This window comes from Ambystoma mexicanum, chromosome 4q, assembly GCF_040938575.1.
Source record: "Ambystoma mexicanum isolate Mex_15411 chromosome 4q, UKY_AmexF1_1, whole genome shotgun sequence".
NCBI classification, from domain to species: Eukaryota; Metazoa; Chordata; class Amphibia; order Caudata; family Ambystomatidae; genus Ambystoma; species Ambystoma mexicanum.
In genome coordinates, this window is record NC_090928.1 from 253,243,773 (window position 1) to 253,262,281 (window position 18,509).

The 18,509-nt window shown below is 44.7% G+C and overlaps 1 protein-coding gene across 6 annotated transcripts in view; it reads left to right on the top strand.

Annotated features, from left to right (window-relative positions):
• The window catches only part of NINL (ninein like), a 1,017,292-nt gene that overhangs the window by 577,860 nt on the left and 420,923 nt on the right, over nucleotides 1-18,509 (top strand). For all 6 annotated transcript variants that reach the window (XM_069607820.1, XM_069607817.1, XM_069607819.1 and 3 more), the window contains one exon: nucleotides 9,343-9,432. In XM_069607820.1, the coding sequence (XP_069463921.1) occupies nucleotides 9,343-9,432 (90 nt within the window). The remainder of the gene's footprint in view (nucleotides 1-9,342; nucleotides 9,433-18,509) is intronic.

Consider the following 18,509-nt stretch of genomic DNA (forward strand, 5'->3'; position numbering starts at 1 on the left):
TTGTTCCCACTTGCATTTAGAAATGTACCCGACTGCATTTAGAAGTTGCGCCCAATAGCCTCTGAGAAAGTTGAATTTAGAATTGTTCCCACCTGCATTTAGAAGTGTACCCAACAGCATTTTAGAAGTGTACCCAATTGCATTTGGAAGTTACGCCCAATAGCCTCTCTGAGAAAGTTGAACTTAGATTTGTTCCCACTTGCATTTAGAAGTATACCCAGCAGCATTTTAGAAGTGTACCCAATTGCATTTGGAAGTTGCGCCCAATAGCCTCCCTGAGAAAGTGAATTTAGAAGTGCACCCAACTGTATTTAGAAGTTGCGCCCAATAACCTCCCTGAGAAAGTTACATCTAGAAGTATACCCAACTGCATTTAGAAGTGTACCCAACTGCATTTAGAAGTGTACCCAATTGCATTTAGAAGTTTCGCCCAACCGCCACTCTAAGATAGTTGAATTTAGAAGTGTACCCAATTGCATTTAGAAGTTGCGCCCAATAGCATCCCTGAGAAAGTGAATTTAGAAGTGCACCCAACTGCATTTAGAAGTTGCGCCCAATAACCTCCCTGAGAAAGTTATATCTAGAAGTATACCCAATTGCATATAGAAGTGTCCCCAACCACATTTAGAAGTGTACCCAATTGCATTTAGAAGTGTATCCAATTGCAAATAGAAGTTGCGCCCATTAGACTCGCTGGAAAGATGCATTTAGAAGTGTACCCAACTGCATTTAGAAGTGTCCCCAACCACATTTAGAACTGTACCCAATTGCATTTAGAAGTGTATCCAATTGCACTTAGAAATTCTCTGAAAAGTTTAATTTAGAGGTGTACCCAACTGCACTTAGAAGTGTAACCAACTGCATTTAGAAGCTGCGCCCAATAACCTCCCTGAGAAAATTTCATTTAGAAGTGTACCCAATTGCATTTAGAAGTTGCGCCCATTAGCCTCTCTGAAAGTTGTTCAATTCAGAAGTATACCCCATTGCATTAAGAAGCGTACCAAATTGCAGTTAGAAGTCTACCCAATTGCTTAGAAGCACCAATTAGTCTTTGACTAATTGAACCTGGAAGTGTGCCTAAAAGCATGAGTCACCGATCCTAGAACTCCAATCGGAAAACCCTCCTAAATCAACCCAAAGTTCACACCAATCATGAGCGCGCCAACTCCACCAGTGCCTGTCGGAATCGACTCCCGTTGGCCTCCTCCACTCTCCGATCTGCCTTCCTTCCCGCCCCCTCCCTCCCGAGACAACCCACCCTCCTCCGCAATCCCTGCCATCACCCTCTCCAAACACCAAGCCAGGGGGGTACGATGGCGTGCCACTCACCCCATGACCACTCACCCCCTGAACCACACCGCCACTCAACCCAAGACCTCTCGTCCCCTGAACCACACCGCCGACCCGCCAGCACTTGCCATGCCCGCTCCCCTCACTACCACACCCTGCAATCACCCACCCCCCGCCTTGCCATCACACCCCTGCCACCTTCCCCCCCGACTCCACCCTTTCCCCTCCCTAAAAACTGCACGCCTAGCCCTAGCGAGAACCAAAGCTGCCTCCCGCTCCCCCTGTGACCCCCCTACCCTCTCTCACACACCAGTCGCAGCAAAGAAACTAAAGAGGAAATGTTCCTGGTCCCCCTCAACCTCTCTGCTCTCATCGCCTCCCTTGTCTCGACCCTCCACCTCTCTCCCACAATCTCCCCCCTCCTCCGTGGCCTCTCCCTTCCTGAAACCCCTCTCCCTCGATTTCTCTTCAACTGCAACTGAAACTCCCAACCGCCCACTCCCCATCCTCAAATCCCCCACCCCAAACCCGATCATCCTATCACACACAGCAACCCAACCCCGCCCGAAGCCTGCAAAACTTTCGGCTCGCCCACTCTTCCCTAGCATCACCAACCGTACCCCTCTCCCTCCACTCTCTCCCCCTCCGCCCAATCCCGCTCCAGCACCAAAACCAACCTTCCCTGCCGATGTGAACTGTATCCTATTTAACGCCCGTTCTGTAGCAAAAAACAGACATTGCATCTTTGACCTCCTTGCCTCCGCCAAACCAGACCTAGCTTTCATCACTGAAACCTGGCTCTCTGATGATTTCAGCCCAATCGCAAATGAAGCCTTTCCGCCCGACTACTGCCTCATCCCACTGAACCGTCCGTCCAGAGGAGGGGGGGTAGCATTCGTCTTCAAACTCTCTTCCGCGCCTCAATCATGGACAACCAACCCTCCATTCCATCCTGCGAATCTCTCCTCGTTAAACTATCCCTCTCCCCGTCGCTCTCACACACCTTCCTAATAATCTACAGGCCCCCTGGCTACGATAGACATTTCGCAAATAACCTTTGCGACTCTATTGCCACCCTCCAAATAAACCATCCCAACCTCACCCTTCTCGGAGACTTCAACATATGGCTCGACATCCCCACCAACCCTATGAAACACGCCCTGGTTGATGGTCTGGATGCAATTAATCACCAACCCCACATAAACGACCCGACTCATTTTAAAGGACACACTCTCGATGCCATCTTTAGCTCCAACACCCTGATTCAGTTAAAACCCCCCACCCCTATCATCTGGCCCGATCACTTCATTCTCTCGTTCACCATCCCCTCTCCCGGCCCCCTTCCCGTACTCGCATCGGAACCTCCGAACCTACGCAAATGCTGGAAAAAACTAATAATCTCCCCGGACCTAGCCGAGGCACTCCTTCAGTCTCCACCGCCTACCTGCCGCCCCAACAACCAACTAACACCTGAGGCCTTTGACACATGGCTCAACGCATCTCTGATGCGACTAACCCCCCCCCGTGCAAACCATCAACCCGCCGTGGCCCTTTCCCCAGATGGTTCACACCTGAGCTGAAGACCACTAAACGACACTACAAATACCTAGAGCGCAATTGGCAGAAAGAGAAAACCCACGAGAGCAGGACCACCTTAGCCCGACACTTGTACCGGTACAAGGCCGAAATCCGGAAAGCTAAAAAAGCCTACTACAACACCCGAATCCTAAACTGCAAAAACCCAAGCAAAGAACTCCACAAAATCATTTCCGAATTCACCAATCCAGCTTGTAATACAACCGTCCCGACCCCGTCACAATCACTGTGTGACTCACTCTCCATCCACTTTTACACCACAGCTATTGAAAGGACAAAAACTCTAAACACCAAACTGGCTCTCTTACAGCCAATTGACGACAATCCACCCGTACCGGCCAGCCCGTCACCTACAACCTCTACCCAACCAACGTTTGAATCCTTTAGTCCAATATCACCAGAACAATTTCTCAAACTTCTATCAGCCCGCAAACCATCTGGATCCCCTGTGGACCCCTGCCCAGCCACAACCCTTAAAGAAATTTTTGCTTCCACCTGCGCTGGAGAACACGCAAGATCTATCATAAACGCCTCCCTGTCCACCGGTATTTTTCCCGAAGCATTCAAAATGGTACATGTCAAACCACTAATTAAAAAATCTTCACTCGACCCTCTCGAGCCCAATAACCACCGCCCAATCTCAAACACCAGATTCCTTACCAAACTCATTGACCGAACCGCCTACTCTCAACTAAATGCCTTTGTCGAAGCCAACAATCTCCTTGACCCCGCCCAATCGGGCTTCAGAACACGTAACGGAACTGAAACCACCCTAACCTCGATCTGGGACGACCTTAAAATGACAGCAGACTCCGCAGGATGTTCCGCTCTAATCCTTCTCGACCTATCCGCTTCCTTTGACACGATCAATCACTCAATCCTCCTAGACCGCCTCCACTCCCTAGGAATTCGTGGAACCGCTCTTAAATGGATAGCTTCATTCCTCAAAGACAGGCACCAAATAACGACACTCTCAAGCTTTACCTCCCAAGCTCGACCAGTCGACACGGGAGTCCCTCAAGGAGCATGTCTATCCGCCCTCCTATTCAATCTCTACCTGATCACCCTCCCACCAATAATTCGTTCACACAACATCCTATGTTACATCTACGCCGACGAAACGCAACTAATTCTAAAATTCCTGAACTCAAAACCCAACTCCCGACCCGACCTCGCATCCTGCCTCTTTAACAGAGAACGCTGGATGACCCAAAGTCACCTCTTGTTAAACCCCTCCAAAACAGAAATCATGGTTTGCGGCAACCCCGATCTTCTTCCGCACCCACTACCCTGGCCACCCGTCATGGGCAACTCACTGACACCCTCCAACACAGTGAAAAATCTTGGATGCACCCTGGACTCAGACCTAACACTCTCGCGCCAAGTCAACAATGTCTCAAAGTCCTGCCACTACCACCTTAAAACCCTTAGACGCATCTTTCCATACCTCTCATTTCCCAACAGAGTCTCCGCTGTCCAATCAATCGTCATATCCAGACTCGACTACGGAAACCCCCTATACCTCTGAATCCATGCCTACCAACTGAATAAACTCCAAAGAGCACAAAACGCGGCGGCCAAAATGATACTTGCGCTCGGTCCAAGAGACCACGTATCCCCAGCCCTTAAAACACTGCACTGGCTCCCAATAGCCCGTAGGGTGGCTTTCAAAACCTTATGCCTCTCCCATCGAGCACTGCATAAAACTGGACCTCAATATCTTCAAGACAAACTAATACCTTATCATCCCACTCGCACCCTAAGATCAAGCTCAGCCGGCCTCCTAGTAATTCCCAAGACAAACTCAGTCAGGCTAGGCGGATCATCATTCTCAGCTCTGGCTCCAACCCTCTGGAACTCGCTCCCACCCCACATACGCCTAACTGAGGACTTAACGTCCTTCCGCAAACAACTGAAAACCTGGCTCTTCCCATAAAACCAAACCAGCATCATCACAATAATACCGATCAATCAAACTACCTGAAGCGAGAAATGACAGCTAAATACTAGAAAGACAAACATACCTAAGCGAGTAAAGTAGATCAAAACAGTAAAACGGATAATAGGAATAAATCATTGAGAAACTTAGGAGATCTGAACCGATGAAAGGGACATAATGAATGAGGAAGGAACACAGTGAATGGCAAAAACGAAATAGTTAGAATAGATGAAGCGTCTAGAACAAACGAATAAACTAAGTGGAAGCGAGCATGAGTGGAAGAACAGACGACTAGAAAGATCAAATAAGTATGGTGACCGGATGAATTACATGAACATAATAATGCCAATGAGTAGGAAGAATGGTTGGGTGCGTAGAGCGGTAGAGCGTATTGAGTCGATGAGTATGTGTAGAATTACCGAGCACGCAAATGCAGAGAAGCGAACAAAACGCAAGAGCGCATAGAACTCAGCTGGAAAGAGCAAGAAGGCATGAAGAGCGGATGAGCGCGGAAAACGGATGAGCGTAAAGAACGGACGAATGTTGAGAGCGGATGAGCGTAGAGTGCGGATGAGCACGAAGATGGAATGTGCACTGAGATCCGATGAGCATGGAGAGCGGATGTGCGTGGAGAGTGGAGAGCGGATGAGTGTGGAGAGCGGATGAGTGTGGAGAGCGGATGAGTGTGGAGAGCGGATGAGTGTGGAGAGCGGATGAGTGTGGAGAGTGGATGAGTGTGGAGAGCGGATGTGTATGTGGAGCGAATGAGTGTTTGGTGCGGATGAATATGTGGAGCGGATGAGTGTGTCAAGCGGCTGAATGTGTGGTGCGGATGAGTGTGTCAAGCGGCTGAATGTGTGGTGCGGATGAGTGTGCGTAACAGATGAATGCATGGAGCGGACAAATACATAGACCAGATGAGTGTGTGGAATGGATCGACACGCAGAACAGACGAGTAGTACTGTCAAGCCAACGAGTAGTATGTTGTGCCGATGAGTGGGTGGACCGGATGAGTGCTGTGTACTGGACGAGTGTCTAATCTGGACGAGTGTGTCGACTGGACGAGTGTGTCGACTGGACGAGTGTGTCGACTGGACGAGTGTGTCGACTGGACGAGTGCGTGGACTGGACGAGTGCGTGGACTGGACGAGGGCGCGGACTGGACGAGGGCGCGGACTGAACGAATGTGTGGAGCAGACAAGTGTATATGGAGCAGACGAGTGTGTGGAACGGACGAATATGTGCAACGGATGAGTATGTGCAACGGACGGACATATTATGTATGTGCACGGAACTGCGTGACATAGATATTATGCTTTGGAATGAAGGGAACATTTGAAAAACATGCATCATACCACAACCCACGCTTACTCTCTCCCTTACACCACCACTCAACTAGAACACAGAGATACTATGACACCATTCGGTATAACTGTTCTCATATCTACATCTCCCGCTCACTCCACATCACTCTAAGTAAACATTGCTGGTTTCACACCCCCAGCCAGGCGTTCTCCTCAGGCCTAACGCAGCCACACTCGTTCGGGATAAAGCCGGCCAGAGCGAACACATACTCCTGATATCTCAACCACCACACCTACCGCTAAGAAGCAGCTACCACTCGAACTCCGCACCAGCTGCACACATACCTGGTGCGCACACGCACTTTTTTGACTCTCCCTACTCTCTCTACTGACCCGAACTTCGGTTCCCAAGGGCGTTCAACCTACCAGCGCCTTCAGACCATACCAATGGTATATAAGGTGCTATATAAATGCAAAATAACATAACATAAGTAGGAAGTTCCTCTTTGAGCAGAGTCAGGGAGGTATTTTCCCAACCCGTTTGTTAATAAAAGTCTTTAACCAAAAGCATGACAACTTTGTGTTCAGCCTTCATTTCTGACCCCTCACAATAAGTATTAGCATTTGCCAGGCACTGCTATCAGATGCCCAGGTACTCAAACCAGTTTGCATCTGCTACCATCACTGGCTAGTTAATTCGTGTATGGCTTTGCCTGGCAAGTGCCTTTCCCATGCCTACACAAACGCCCAAACTGTTGGCATTGCCAATGCTTGTTTTATAGTAGTTGCTGGCATGCTATGCTTTGCCTCACCTGTCACAAACGGTTTGTGGCTTCTGCTCAGTCAGGTGTGTGCAGTTCTGTAGGTAATATTGCTTGAATCAATGGCAAGTTTAGACAAGCAAATGCAAAGAAGAAAGATGCAGAACATGCCTTCATCTCGGTTTCCTTTCTGATGATGAATACAGCTCTGGAAATGGTGATGTGGAGAAAAAGGATAATCAATTTTAAATGCTTTACCACAGAAGTAAAATGTGCACTTATAATAATGTGTGTTGTGATGTGACTTCTCCCTTTGAAATTATTTGTTTGTAAGCTTCTGCTTCAGTGTACTTTCGTAAGGCATGTTTCTGTTCAGCGCTCCCAGGTGTCATGATATCCTTAAATGAAAATGTCTTGGACACTGTGTGAGGAATCTGAGGGTGTCCTCACATCTTTCCCCAATATATCCTCCTCTCAGGTGGCCAGGGGAAAGGCTGTCGCTTTTGGATCCTGGGGTGTATGTGCGAGGAAGGATCACCTAGGTGGAGGAGACTTTGAGTGTGGGGATGAAGTGCCCTTTGGTGAGACATGGTCCCCCCCCGTTTCTGTTTTATAAGGAGTCGAATATCCCCCAGACCTTTATAGGGTATTACCAATCTCTTCCCTATTTTTCCAGAAAACACTCTCCCAATACATACCACTCCGGTACTCGGACGAGGAATAGGGATGCTGAGTACTAAGACAGTTATGCAGTAAAGGAACATTGCCTGCACCAGGGGGCAGTATAAATGGCCTGCTCAGGTGAGGCTGAGGAGATCGCCTTTGGAACGCTTGCAGGAGAAGCCAGAGGTGGTACCAGGGAGACACGTGCCCAAAGCACGTAGGAGCTGCAGAGCCGTTGCAGCCGAATCGGATGGTGGCGGGAGCATTCAAAAGGTCTCCGGTAGCAGATCTGGTCTGCATACCTTTTGGAGTCTGAGAGACTCCCTCTCCGAACATCTGAGGCGCTAGAGATCCTGGAAGAGAGGCACGCCAAGCCAGAAGCACCGACAGCCACAAAGAGCCTGCCAATACGGAGAACAGCACCCATAGACCGTGTAACGGGTGAGTCAAAGGAGCCTGAATGGCTCTGTGGCGCTGTGGGGTGAACCGTGTAGCTTCTGCAGGTCGGATCGCTTGCAAGTGAATGTTTTGTGAATACTGAATTGTGAATAAGTTTAAATTGATGAGGCTGAGGAAGGACCCGGGAAACAGAAGTCTTTGAACGAACTTGTGAAAACACCCGTGAGCAGGGTGAAAATTCCCAGCAGGAGAGTAAACTGGGAATTTGATTCTGCTTTATTCAATGTGACTGAAAGGAATGAAATGAAACCTTTTTGTTTTGAATACTGAACTGAAAGAAAGCAAGTGTGATTGAATACCAAGGGGATTGAAAACAGTTTGTGAAATCTCCTGATATAAGTAATTGTGAACTGTGTAAACTGAAGAGAACAAGCACTGGCAAGTGCCATAAGGAAATAAGGAACTGTGTAAATTGTAAGAGTAAGCAGTGGCAAAAGCTCTCGGATCGTTTGAAAATATAACAAGTGAATGGTGGCAAGACAAGTATTGAGAAAGCTCCAAGAGCATAAATCTAATACCACTGTAAAGCTGAAACAGTGGCAGTGTAACTTTGAAGAATAAGCAAGTAAGGTGTATCAGTTGCGTGACCTGTGATGGGTGGACCGTGTGGTCCGACAACTGTGCCTAGATCGAGTACACCCACCTAAAGGAAATGCCACTTCACTCACCTATAAGCTTGTAATTGAAGACCAAGGAAAACTTATGTGATCTAATATTGATGAACTGAAATCTGTGATGTTGGTGAAATTGGGGAAAGGCAACTACACCAGAAAAGTTGGGAAGTATCCCAAGGAATTTTTTTGGAACATTGAGAGACTTGAAAGCTTGGGGAAGGGAACCCCTCTTTTTGACAAAGTGAACTATCCTGAATCTTGGGGAAGAGAAACGCCCCTTTCCAACTGACAGCTGGAAGAAGCTCTGAACCTTTATTTGAACACTTCTAATTTTGATGCTGACATCCCTGCACAGTACATACAAGTAGATGTGAGGGCATGTATAGGTTTTGGACACAGACTGACATTTGCTTTTGGCTTCCTGACAAAGATTATCATTAGTTTCAGTTAGATGGGGAATTCCCACCTTAGCATAGGGCAATTTAGACCTTTTTCCAATCTTCTATTCATTTTAATAAAAGTTTGTAACCCAACGTTTGCTCAGTTTTCTGTGTCTACTTTCTGATGTCTCCACAGCTGTCATGCAAACATGTTTGAATGCTCTGGATTCCTTGTGTGATGACAGTCAAGAATATGGGATTGAGCAAATGGTATAGATGAAGAATACAAGAAAATGTGTGCAAAAGACTCACGTCTCCCTTTATTTTGTTTTGCAGTGTAAATTCATGGATCCTCAAAGCACTGAACACTTTGATCGGGAGGAACGGTTTGCAGAGATAATAAGGGAATATGAAACGCAGTGCAGGGTAGGTACACACATGTCTTCAAAACACATTGATGTGTTCTGTGGCCTGGGCATTGAGATCCTTCTGTTTTACACATTTGACCTTTTAATTTGTGAAACAATCATTGCTGGCGGTAGCATTCTATGTACTGGCTATCCTTCGTATGTTGTGTTTGTGTTAGTGGCGAGACGGTTTAGTATGCAGGCTGTCTGTGTGTACTGAGATGTTTTTGGGAAGGGACTGGAACCACCAGCCAAGTAAATGTCATGCCCTACAGCACAAGACTCTTCTAACACCGTCAGAATATTAAGACACCTTATGCTATACTGAGCCTGTGGAGTTCTTGTTTTATTTCCTGCACCACATTTTTAGAGTTGGCTAATTAGTCATCTGTCCCATTAATTTGCCTCTAGGCCTGGGGCCTGCCACCTTTGGCTCTCCACATGTTATAAATTACAACTGCCATGATCCCTCACCATTGGCCATGCTGACAAGGGAGGATGGAAGTTGAAGTCCAAAACATCTGGAGAGCCAAATGTTGCAGCCTCCTGCTCTAAACAGTTGTGCAAAGTTCAGTATTTTCTGCATTGAAAGCAACTCTTAGAGCGTGCACAACAACGTGGACGTACGTGCAAGTCCTCCATGCATTTGCTGGCACAGTTACTGAGGATAAAGGAAGCTAATATTTCTATGTTTTGTAGTAATAGTTGATTTTTAAACCAAAGACAGTAGAAATGCTTGCACACAAACGGATTTGCAATTTTCAGTGCCTGTAAGCTATAGTGAACACATGCGGCTTTCGCCAATAAAAACTCAGGTTAATGTTTCTGGTGTTAAATCCCGGCATCATTGTGACTCTTTATTTGAGATGGTGCGGAAGCACAAATTGGAGCGGGAGGAGTAGCAACAAAAAAGAACCCGTTACTGACCGGTTGGGAGGTCGGGTGATTCTGGTCATGTGGTGGGTGGTTCCTTAACGATCAAAATAAAAAACAAGGTAAATAACCAAAATTACCACATCAAAGTAGTTATTTAGGAAATTGATTAATATTTATTGATAACATTGGTGGTGCTCCTCAATCAGCAGTGACACACGGAGGACAATGAATGGAAATTGGTTCTATCTCCAGCACTGGCAAGTGCTAATTTCCGAACAGCCTGGCTTGTTCTGTGCAGTTTCTGCTTTCTTCCCCAGAATATATTTGCTTGAACAGTGTCAAGAGGTTACGAATGAAAGAAAATGGCCTTGTGGCCCCAACATTGACATTCACGCATGGATCACAGACTAAACAATGTGATCTGTGTTGTGAGCTTCCAGCTAGTTAGATTCTCTAAACTACACAACAGCTTCTGCTGTGGTAGCACCCACCCTGAAGATCTACCATTGCAAGAGACTCCCTTGAGCTGTGGAGCGCACTCAGATTTTCATCAGATAGCTGTACACTAAAAAGCTCAAATGGATTTACACCCTTAGTTGCAGTCTCTAAAGGAGTGGATCAACTATTGAATAAGCATGTTGACCGTTCAACCATCTTTCCATCAATCACAGCGTTGGGAGGGTGGGGGGGAAGGGTGAATCTTTCCTTGATTGTTTTTGGAAAGCTTGCATTCACATGTGTTGCTGTTTCCAAACTTTAACCAAACAGATGGTTTAGTTTGTAATTTTCTTAACAAGGCATGTCTGGTGTCTTTCCCAACCAGCCCGTAAGAGATCCATAGAATCAAATGTCTGTTGCTAAAATTCTGAATTGACCAACCAATTTTCTCACCTGTGGACATAAACTATATTCTATGTGAACCTCAAATTTCCCCCCAAACTATGGTTTAATTTTGCCTTTTTTGTCATAGCCTCCCATCCATTATCTGTTTCTTTGTGTACGACAGTGGGAAGTTAAGACATTTACTGTTCTGGCTCCCAAATATCCCACTTTTGTACTTTAAAATAATGGAACGCCATCAGTAATTTCATAAAATGCCTCAGGCACGATGTCCAATAAGCATTGGTAACCGCAATAGTTTTCTTTTGTGTAGGCATTGGATTGGAATTTGCTAGGCACTGCCCAAAAAAGTACTACCTGGGCATTAATGGTAGCATTAGCAAAATGGTATAAGTACCTGGGCATATAATAGCAGTGCCTGGTAAATACCTATCTAATACTTATACAAAAGCCAAACTCTTTGTCTTTGCCAATGCTTGTTATTAGCAGGGTGTCAGTGCAAGCACATGCATACTGTTTATAAAACAAGTGGCTGACCGCACACTTCAATAAGACATTTTATTACAGCAGAAATTGCTATTTTGTTACTGTTTTTTTAATTTCAAAGGGATTCGTTTTCACATAACCTCATGTTTTCCCACCTTTCTCTTCTGTTGGGTGGCTGGGTCACTTCTTATTTTTGGAAATGCAAGCGGGTAAAGGTGAGCATCCATTTATCTTCGCTGTGCATGGTTCAGACCATTTCCGTTATCTTTTCTGTAGCGTTTTTCTTTCCAGAAAGTTCTGCCTGTTTGTGCCAAAAATAGTTTACTTTACCTTTTTGCTTTCTCAGTGTTTAAATTGCACTTTTGCTTTTTTGTGTGTTTGAAACATTAAGGTGAATTCATTTGTTCCAATCCTATGTGTGGTTGCATTTATTTTAGTTGCCAGTGCTGCATGCTCACTTTGTGTGTTGAGTTGTCGCCATAAGGCTACTTTCCATGCAAGCGGGTGTTTTGTTGTGTTACACCAGTCAAGTTAACTTAACTTTTTTACGTGGCACTCTGGCATGTGGCTCAAATGACTTATTCTACTTTCACCCATATTGGTAAGAGAAGTTGATACCAGTCATCATAAATCGGTAGTGATGTTATCATTTCGAAATGCCCATAACTGTTTCCGTTCTGGAGAGCTTCTCCATTCTAATATGATGGAAACCAGAATATCTTCAGAATGCCCAGACTTGTTTCACCACACGCAGTGTATCGTGATTCAGCAGAAAGTATAGACTGTTTCAAGCCCAACCTTTGTGAGACGCAAGAACCCAGGGCAGGAATAGCATGGATCATCAGGAGGCTTGTAGATAAAATTGTCAATATCAATCTAGACCAAAAGCAGCCTCTTATTTATTCCCAACTGTTACCAGTGTTGGGAATGTTCACATGATTGCTGATTACATTTCAAAGGCCATAATGCTGTTTTGTTACCTATAGCAGTATGAATTTTCCAAAACCTTATGCTCCTAACTCCTGAGGTGACGAAGAATGTAAAAGAGCTAATTCCGCCCTGAAATCCTGCCTAATGGCCAGTTACGATTCTGACCCTGGTGAAATTTCAAAAGGTGGAGAAAGGGTCTAAAGTGCTATTAAAAGAAGAGAGATCAGCCATTGATTATCTGTGCGGCTCTCATAAAGATGTTGTGTGCTATATAGATTAGCTGGCAATCTGGAATATAGTAGCCATTAGTTTTGGAAAAAAGTGTTCTTGCTATAGCTCTCAACACAAAGTCTGGCATAACCATTGTAAGAGCTTCTTTAGCAATACCAATATTATTTATGGATGAGTGACTAAGAGTAAACTAATGGCTACTAGAGCAAACTCTATTGGTGATACATTAACTATTTACTGAAGATGAAATAAGGCTGGCACTTCTCAAAAATTGGGTAAAGCACGCTCAAAAATTGGGTAAAGCACGTGGCCCAGAGAAAATCCCTGGTCAACTTTTTTTGAATGGACTGGTAATTTGAATGCCTTTTTCAACCTTGTTTTTAACGCGAATAGCAAAGTTCTCATTCCTGATAGTTGGTTTCTAGCAGAAATTATACCTATTTTCAAATAAGGTGATAAACTGCCTGGGAGGTATCACTCCATCTCTTTAATTGACTATAAGGACACAATATACTGTACATTCAGAATGGTATGATTGGAAAACTTTGTGAACGAAAAAGTTATATCAAAGATTGTATATTTAGGGAAATAATGGGTACAATCAAATATTGTTTTGTTATTTGTGCTTTAATGGAAAATATTGTATCCAAAAGAATATGTACTTACATTTAGTTTCCATTGATTTTAAGACTGTGTTTGATAGAGGTGACACATTTTGGTTAGCCTTTAAATCATTGCAGATACCTCTCCCCATGCTTGCTGCGGCTTAAGTTCCTTTAGAACAAACCTGGGCAAAGTAAGATTCGAGAGGGAAATGTACACATTTTTTCGAGATTGAAATTGGAGTGAGACAATGCTGTGTCTTATCACCAAAGCTGGTCTCCTTATGTATTAACTGCCTTACTAAAATGATTGTCCATCTCGACTGAGATGCACCGAGGTTGGGCACCAAAAATATGAATATCCTCTTGTACGCCAACAATATCTCTGTCCCCCCACGTGGACACTCAGGCAGTTGCACGGTATACACACCTTCCGTGATTGTTGGGCAATGGAAGTTCATTTGGCCAAACCTTGGTAATTATATGTAACAAAAAATGTAACTGTTAGGGAGGTTTACACAAGTTGCTATCTCTGACAGAACCTGGAAAAGCCCACCTTAGGTGACTGGGTTACACCACTTAGTTTGATCCTGTACTACCCAAAGGTTTGGTAGCAATGGCTGAGCAGACAGGCTTAGTTAAAGGAGGGAGAAGGGCTGCAGTGAGGCGCACAGTACTTGAAGCATACACTTAGTTCAAGTAAGCACTGAAACACTAGGAGTTATATAACATTTTTTGATTTATTCTATTCTCACAGTAGAATAAAAGGTAGCTTACTTTAAATCAACAATGTAAAGCAACACAATGTGAGAGAAACTATTGATACTTAGTAGCAAACATTAGATCAACTCGTGAAACTTCAATTAACCTTTGTCCATCTGTTAGGACAGGTTTTCTGAAGTCCAGCTAAGGGCTTAGTAAAACCATTCAACTGAGGCAGTACAAGACTCCACTCTTAGTATAAGGCTGTACCACCTGAGTTCATGGTAGCGTAGACAGAGCAGCCAGGCTTATTTTAGGAGGCAGAGAGGGCTGCAGAATCAGTACACATGAATTCTTAATACAGATGGTCCAAAGAAACACAAACACTATGTATGTAAAAATAAATGATTTATTTAAATACAGGTAGGCCCAGATAAGCCTAGGGGTAAATAAGTACTAACACATTATATGAAATCAAAATTCTAAAAACACAACACAACACAACACTATACTTGAAGGTACACAGACCAAAGTATAAACCTTATTTGGAACACCTAACAGTAGTTCTAGGGAAGTCAAAACCTTTTCATTCACATTCAGTATAGGTCACACCTATTCTTGGGGGAGTAAAAACCAATGGTTACGTTCACAATTGCATTCAATAATTCAAGGGCAGTAGACCTTACCAGTTGTACAGTGACTTTCAGTGCAAATCACATAATCAGTCAACTGGACAATATAGCTTTTGTGAATAGCGGAACACTTATTCCAGGTACAGTAAAAACCTTTACCTCCTTTTGTGATAATAGTTATACTAGGTGAGTAAAACCTAAGTATGTAATATTCAATTACAGGTGCTTTGAGATCAGTGAAGCACAGATTGAGATAAGCAGTAACTCTGGTAACTTATTTTTGGATGGCACACAGCTAACTCAAGGTAAGTAAAAACCATATACTTTTTAAATCTCACAAGGAGTCCAGGTTAGATTTTTCCCAACTATACAAGTGACTGATGTAGGACTTTATAAGGGACAGTTAGAACCACAGACTCTGGGTTAGATAGCACAGGGAAAGTAAACCCTAATGTTACACTTTACTGAATGACTCAGTTATTCTAGGTAGGCAACAACCTAATACAGACTTATTCTGGACAGCAAGTCAGGGGAAGCAAGACCCAGTTGGAGGACACTCATACAATTACCCTGACAGGAATAATCTGGTGAAACCAACATTACTTTTGGGAAGAGGCACAACCTAATAACAGGTTAGTAATATACAATCACATCTACTTTCTATTAGAATGGCAAAACAGTTTCTAAGGAATGAAAGATGTTAACCATACTTTTAAGAATAGTGCATCACACATCGAAGGTAAGTAAGAACTTTTGTAATTGTTCACTTTTAGAGTTACAGTTACCAGCCAACTCTTTTAAAAGTACGTAACCTTTAAACACTTATTTTCTTTTCTAGGCCAAAGGCCTGATCCTTTAAAAGTCTTTCCCTTATTCTTGGAGCAGGGGTGTTCTCAGTGGCAGAAGGGGGGGTCACTAGGATCTAGTGACCAACAGGTAGTGTCAGGATAGGTTCTTAAGTAGCAAAGGTCAGAGTTCCTTAGGAAGACTGGGCAAACCGGTGAGTACTTTACTGCTGAGTTAGAAGAGGGTCCAGGGGCTTCCCAGAAGACACCCTAGCAGGATTCTAGCAGTGGGACTGGGTGCACTGGATGAGAGGCCTCCCCATCACAGAAAACACCCCAAAGCTACACAGAAATCCCAAGAGACTTAAGGTAAGTACATACCCAAGCCAACGCAGTACCTCAGCCTTGAAGATTTTGCAGCAGGAGGAGTTCAGGGTCTGCAGCCAAATACCCGGTCAGTGTATTCCTTGTCGTGGTGACTGAAAATAAGACCTCAGAAGGAACTTTGCAGCAGGGATCGATGAAGAAGGCTCTAGGCAAGGATTTCCTCGCGGATGTATGCGGTTTGCTGATTTGGTGCCTTTTCAAGGAGCACAGAAGAAGACAGAAAATCGCGGTTGAATTCTCATTGTTACAAAGTTTGTTAGGGAGAATTCTCATAAATGTGCTAATTCCCTTCACCTTAGAGACTCCCAGCAACTTTGCTGGATTTTTAGGACTTGATTTTTTTTTACCTGGAAAGAGTGTGAGGCTTTTATTCCCACTCTTTCATGTATTTTGATGTGTGTTTTACTCTTGTGTTCTTTGATTATGTTTTACGAGAACTCCATAGGCATCATCTTGTGTGTTATACAGCACCCTCAGTGCAGTGAAACAGGGATGTCTTTCTAGACTTCCAAAAGATTTAAATACCTTCTCTGGGATAAACTACTGTTTCCCAGAAAATGTAAAGTTAAATTGACTTTACTAGTCTTTTTAAATTCCTAGACCCAGCACACACTATCTTCCTATAGAGTGCTGGAGGGGTTACCTAGTATCCCCTGTTTCCAAAAACTCATGTAGCAGTAAAATGCTCCCTTTTCTTATCGAAATGGCTGGTGGCATTGGTTTTACAACGAACTACCATGCTTTTCCCGACCGCGAACACCAGTAGCTAAAAATCGCGGGAGCCATGTTTTTTAAGATGGCGCCTTAAGCCCATTTGTTTAAACCGGTCCCAGTCTTCTTATTTTGCCATTTCTTTTTGGAAAGGTCCTTCTAGTGTTTGTCTCTGCGCGCCAAACCAGGTTTGGTCCCTTTGTTCGTGTGCCTTTGGCGGACTCCAGGACTGAAGACAGCCTCTGGTGTCTGAGTGTATGAGGTGGGCAGGACGTGAGGGAGGTGCCCGAAACTCCCTGTGCTTTGTCTCCTAGGAGACCCAAATGCACTCTGGCATGATTGGCTGGTTGACTGTCCGGCAAGGACAGCCACCCTGCTGGGTGAGTGACAGCCAGGCTGAAATGAAAGTGAGAAAACTGTTTAAAAGTCGAGTCTCTTGGACTGGAATGCAGAGTTGACCACTGGAACGAAAGAACCAAAGACGAGCTGGAAGAGGATAGCTGCTGCAAATCCTGGACTGTTGGTTTGCCCGGTGAAGCCCTGCTGCAGATCCGAATTGCCAAGTTCATCTCGACAGAGAAGCCCCTTCAAGACGACTTCTTCTTTGAGTTGGTGGGACCAATCAACTCATGAGCCACCTGGATACCATTCTCGGAGCTGGTTAGGATTAACCAGACGGGAGGAAACCAGCATGTGTGCTTGACGACAACTACTCGAACCGAAGATCTTCCATTTTGCCAGCTTGTTTGACCAGTCCCCGTGCAGTGCAGGAGTCTCCCGACGTCCTCCCTCTTGTCCCCACGACTGAGGCTCAGGAACAGCAAGATCTGCAGGAACTGCCAGGAACCAACTTCTTCAGCTGCATCTTTTCTTCATATTAAGGTACTGTGCCAACCCGATGGAGAGAACTTGCCTCTCGCGGTGAAAGTTTGTGGAACTTTCCCAACTTGCAGGCCTTATCAGCTTGTGACCCAACATATGATTCTTTTTTTCGTACAAACTGTTTCTGAGAACTTTGGCAAAGACTTTACCTTTTAAAACAAGAACTGCTCTTTCCTATCCAAGACACTAGTCCATTGACTTTGGCCTATTGAACTGAATCGAGTCCTCTAGTGAACTGAAACTATTTGCACTGCCTAAGAAAGTATTTGTGGTCTATTTTATTACCTTGTGCCTTTTTACTCCCTTTGAAAGTAACTGAAATGCCATTTTGCTCCTATTTCAGGGGAGCTTAATTTACTCAAACGTATTGGTTTGGTATTGAAGTGTATTTTTGTATGATGCCTCCTTCTAGCAAATGTTTTTTAAATGATTGTGTAATAAATGTATAAGTGTTTTACTAAGAAAGCTTGAGTGTAAGTGTCTATTTGAACCACTGTGATGGTAAGACCTCTGTGTAACCTCTTGTACTGCTCACATTCCCTCTTGAGATGAGCCTGGCTGCTCCACTCGCTACCACAAACTGTGTAGAACAGACTTATACCAAAGGTTGGTTTTGCTTACACTTGTAGTCCTAATTGTATGTGATGGTCCCAGAGGGTACTGCATGCAATTCTGCATAACAAAGGTCCAGCACTCTGTCGGGGGGACTTTTCGGACACGATTCGTGTTGCTGGAGATCCACTAAGATGCCCACGAAGTTTCAGCGAGATTTGGAATTTGGAAGACTGTGCACTGCACAGTGGCTCGAGGTCCCAGGGTATTGGGGGTATTGCAGCAACGCAAGGTCGCAGCAAGGCGTGGGATGGCTCCAAATGCAGGTCTTCTTGAGTCTAGTGGGTCTCACCCGGCACTGGGTCAGGGTCATTGTTTTCAGAGTCCCCAAGTCGATTGGAAGAAAGGGCTACAGCAGGCTCTGGTTACACAGCAGGCTCCCAGGTCGCTGAGACTCGTCTGTCGCTTTTCCTTAATCAT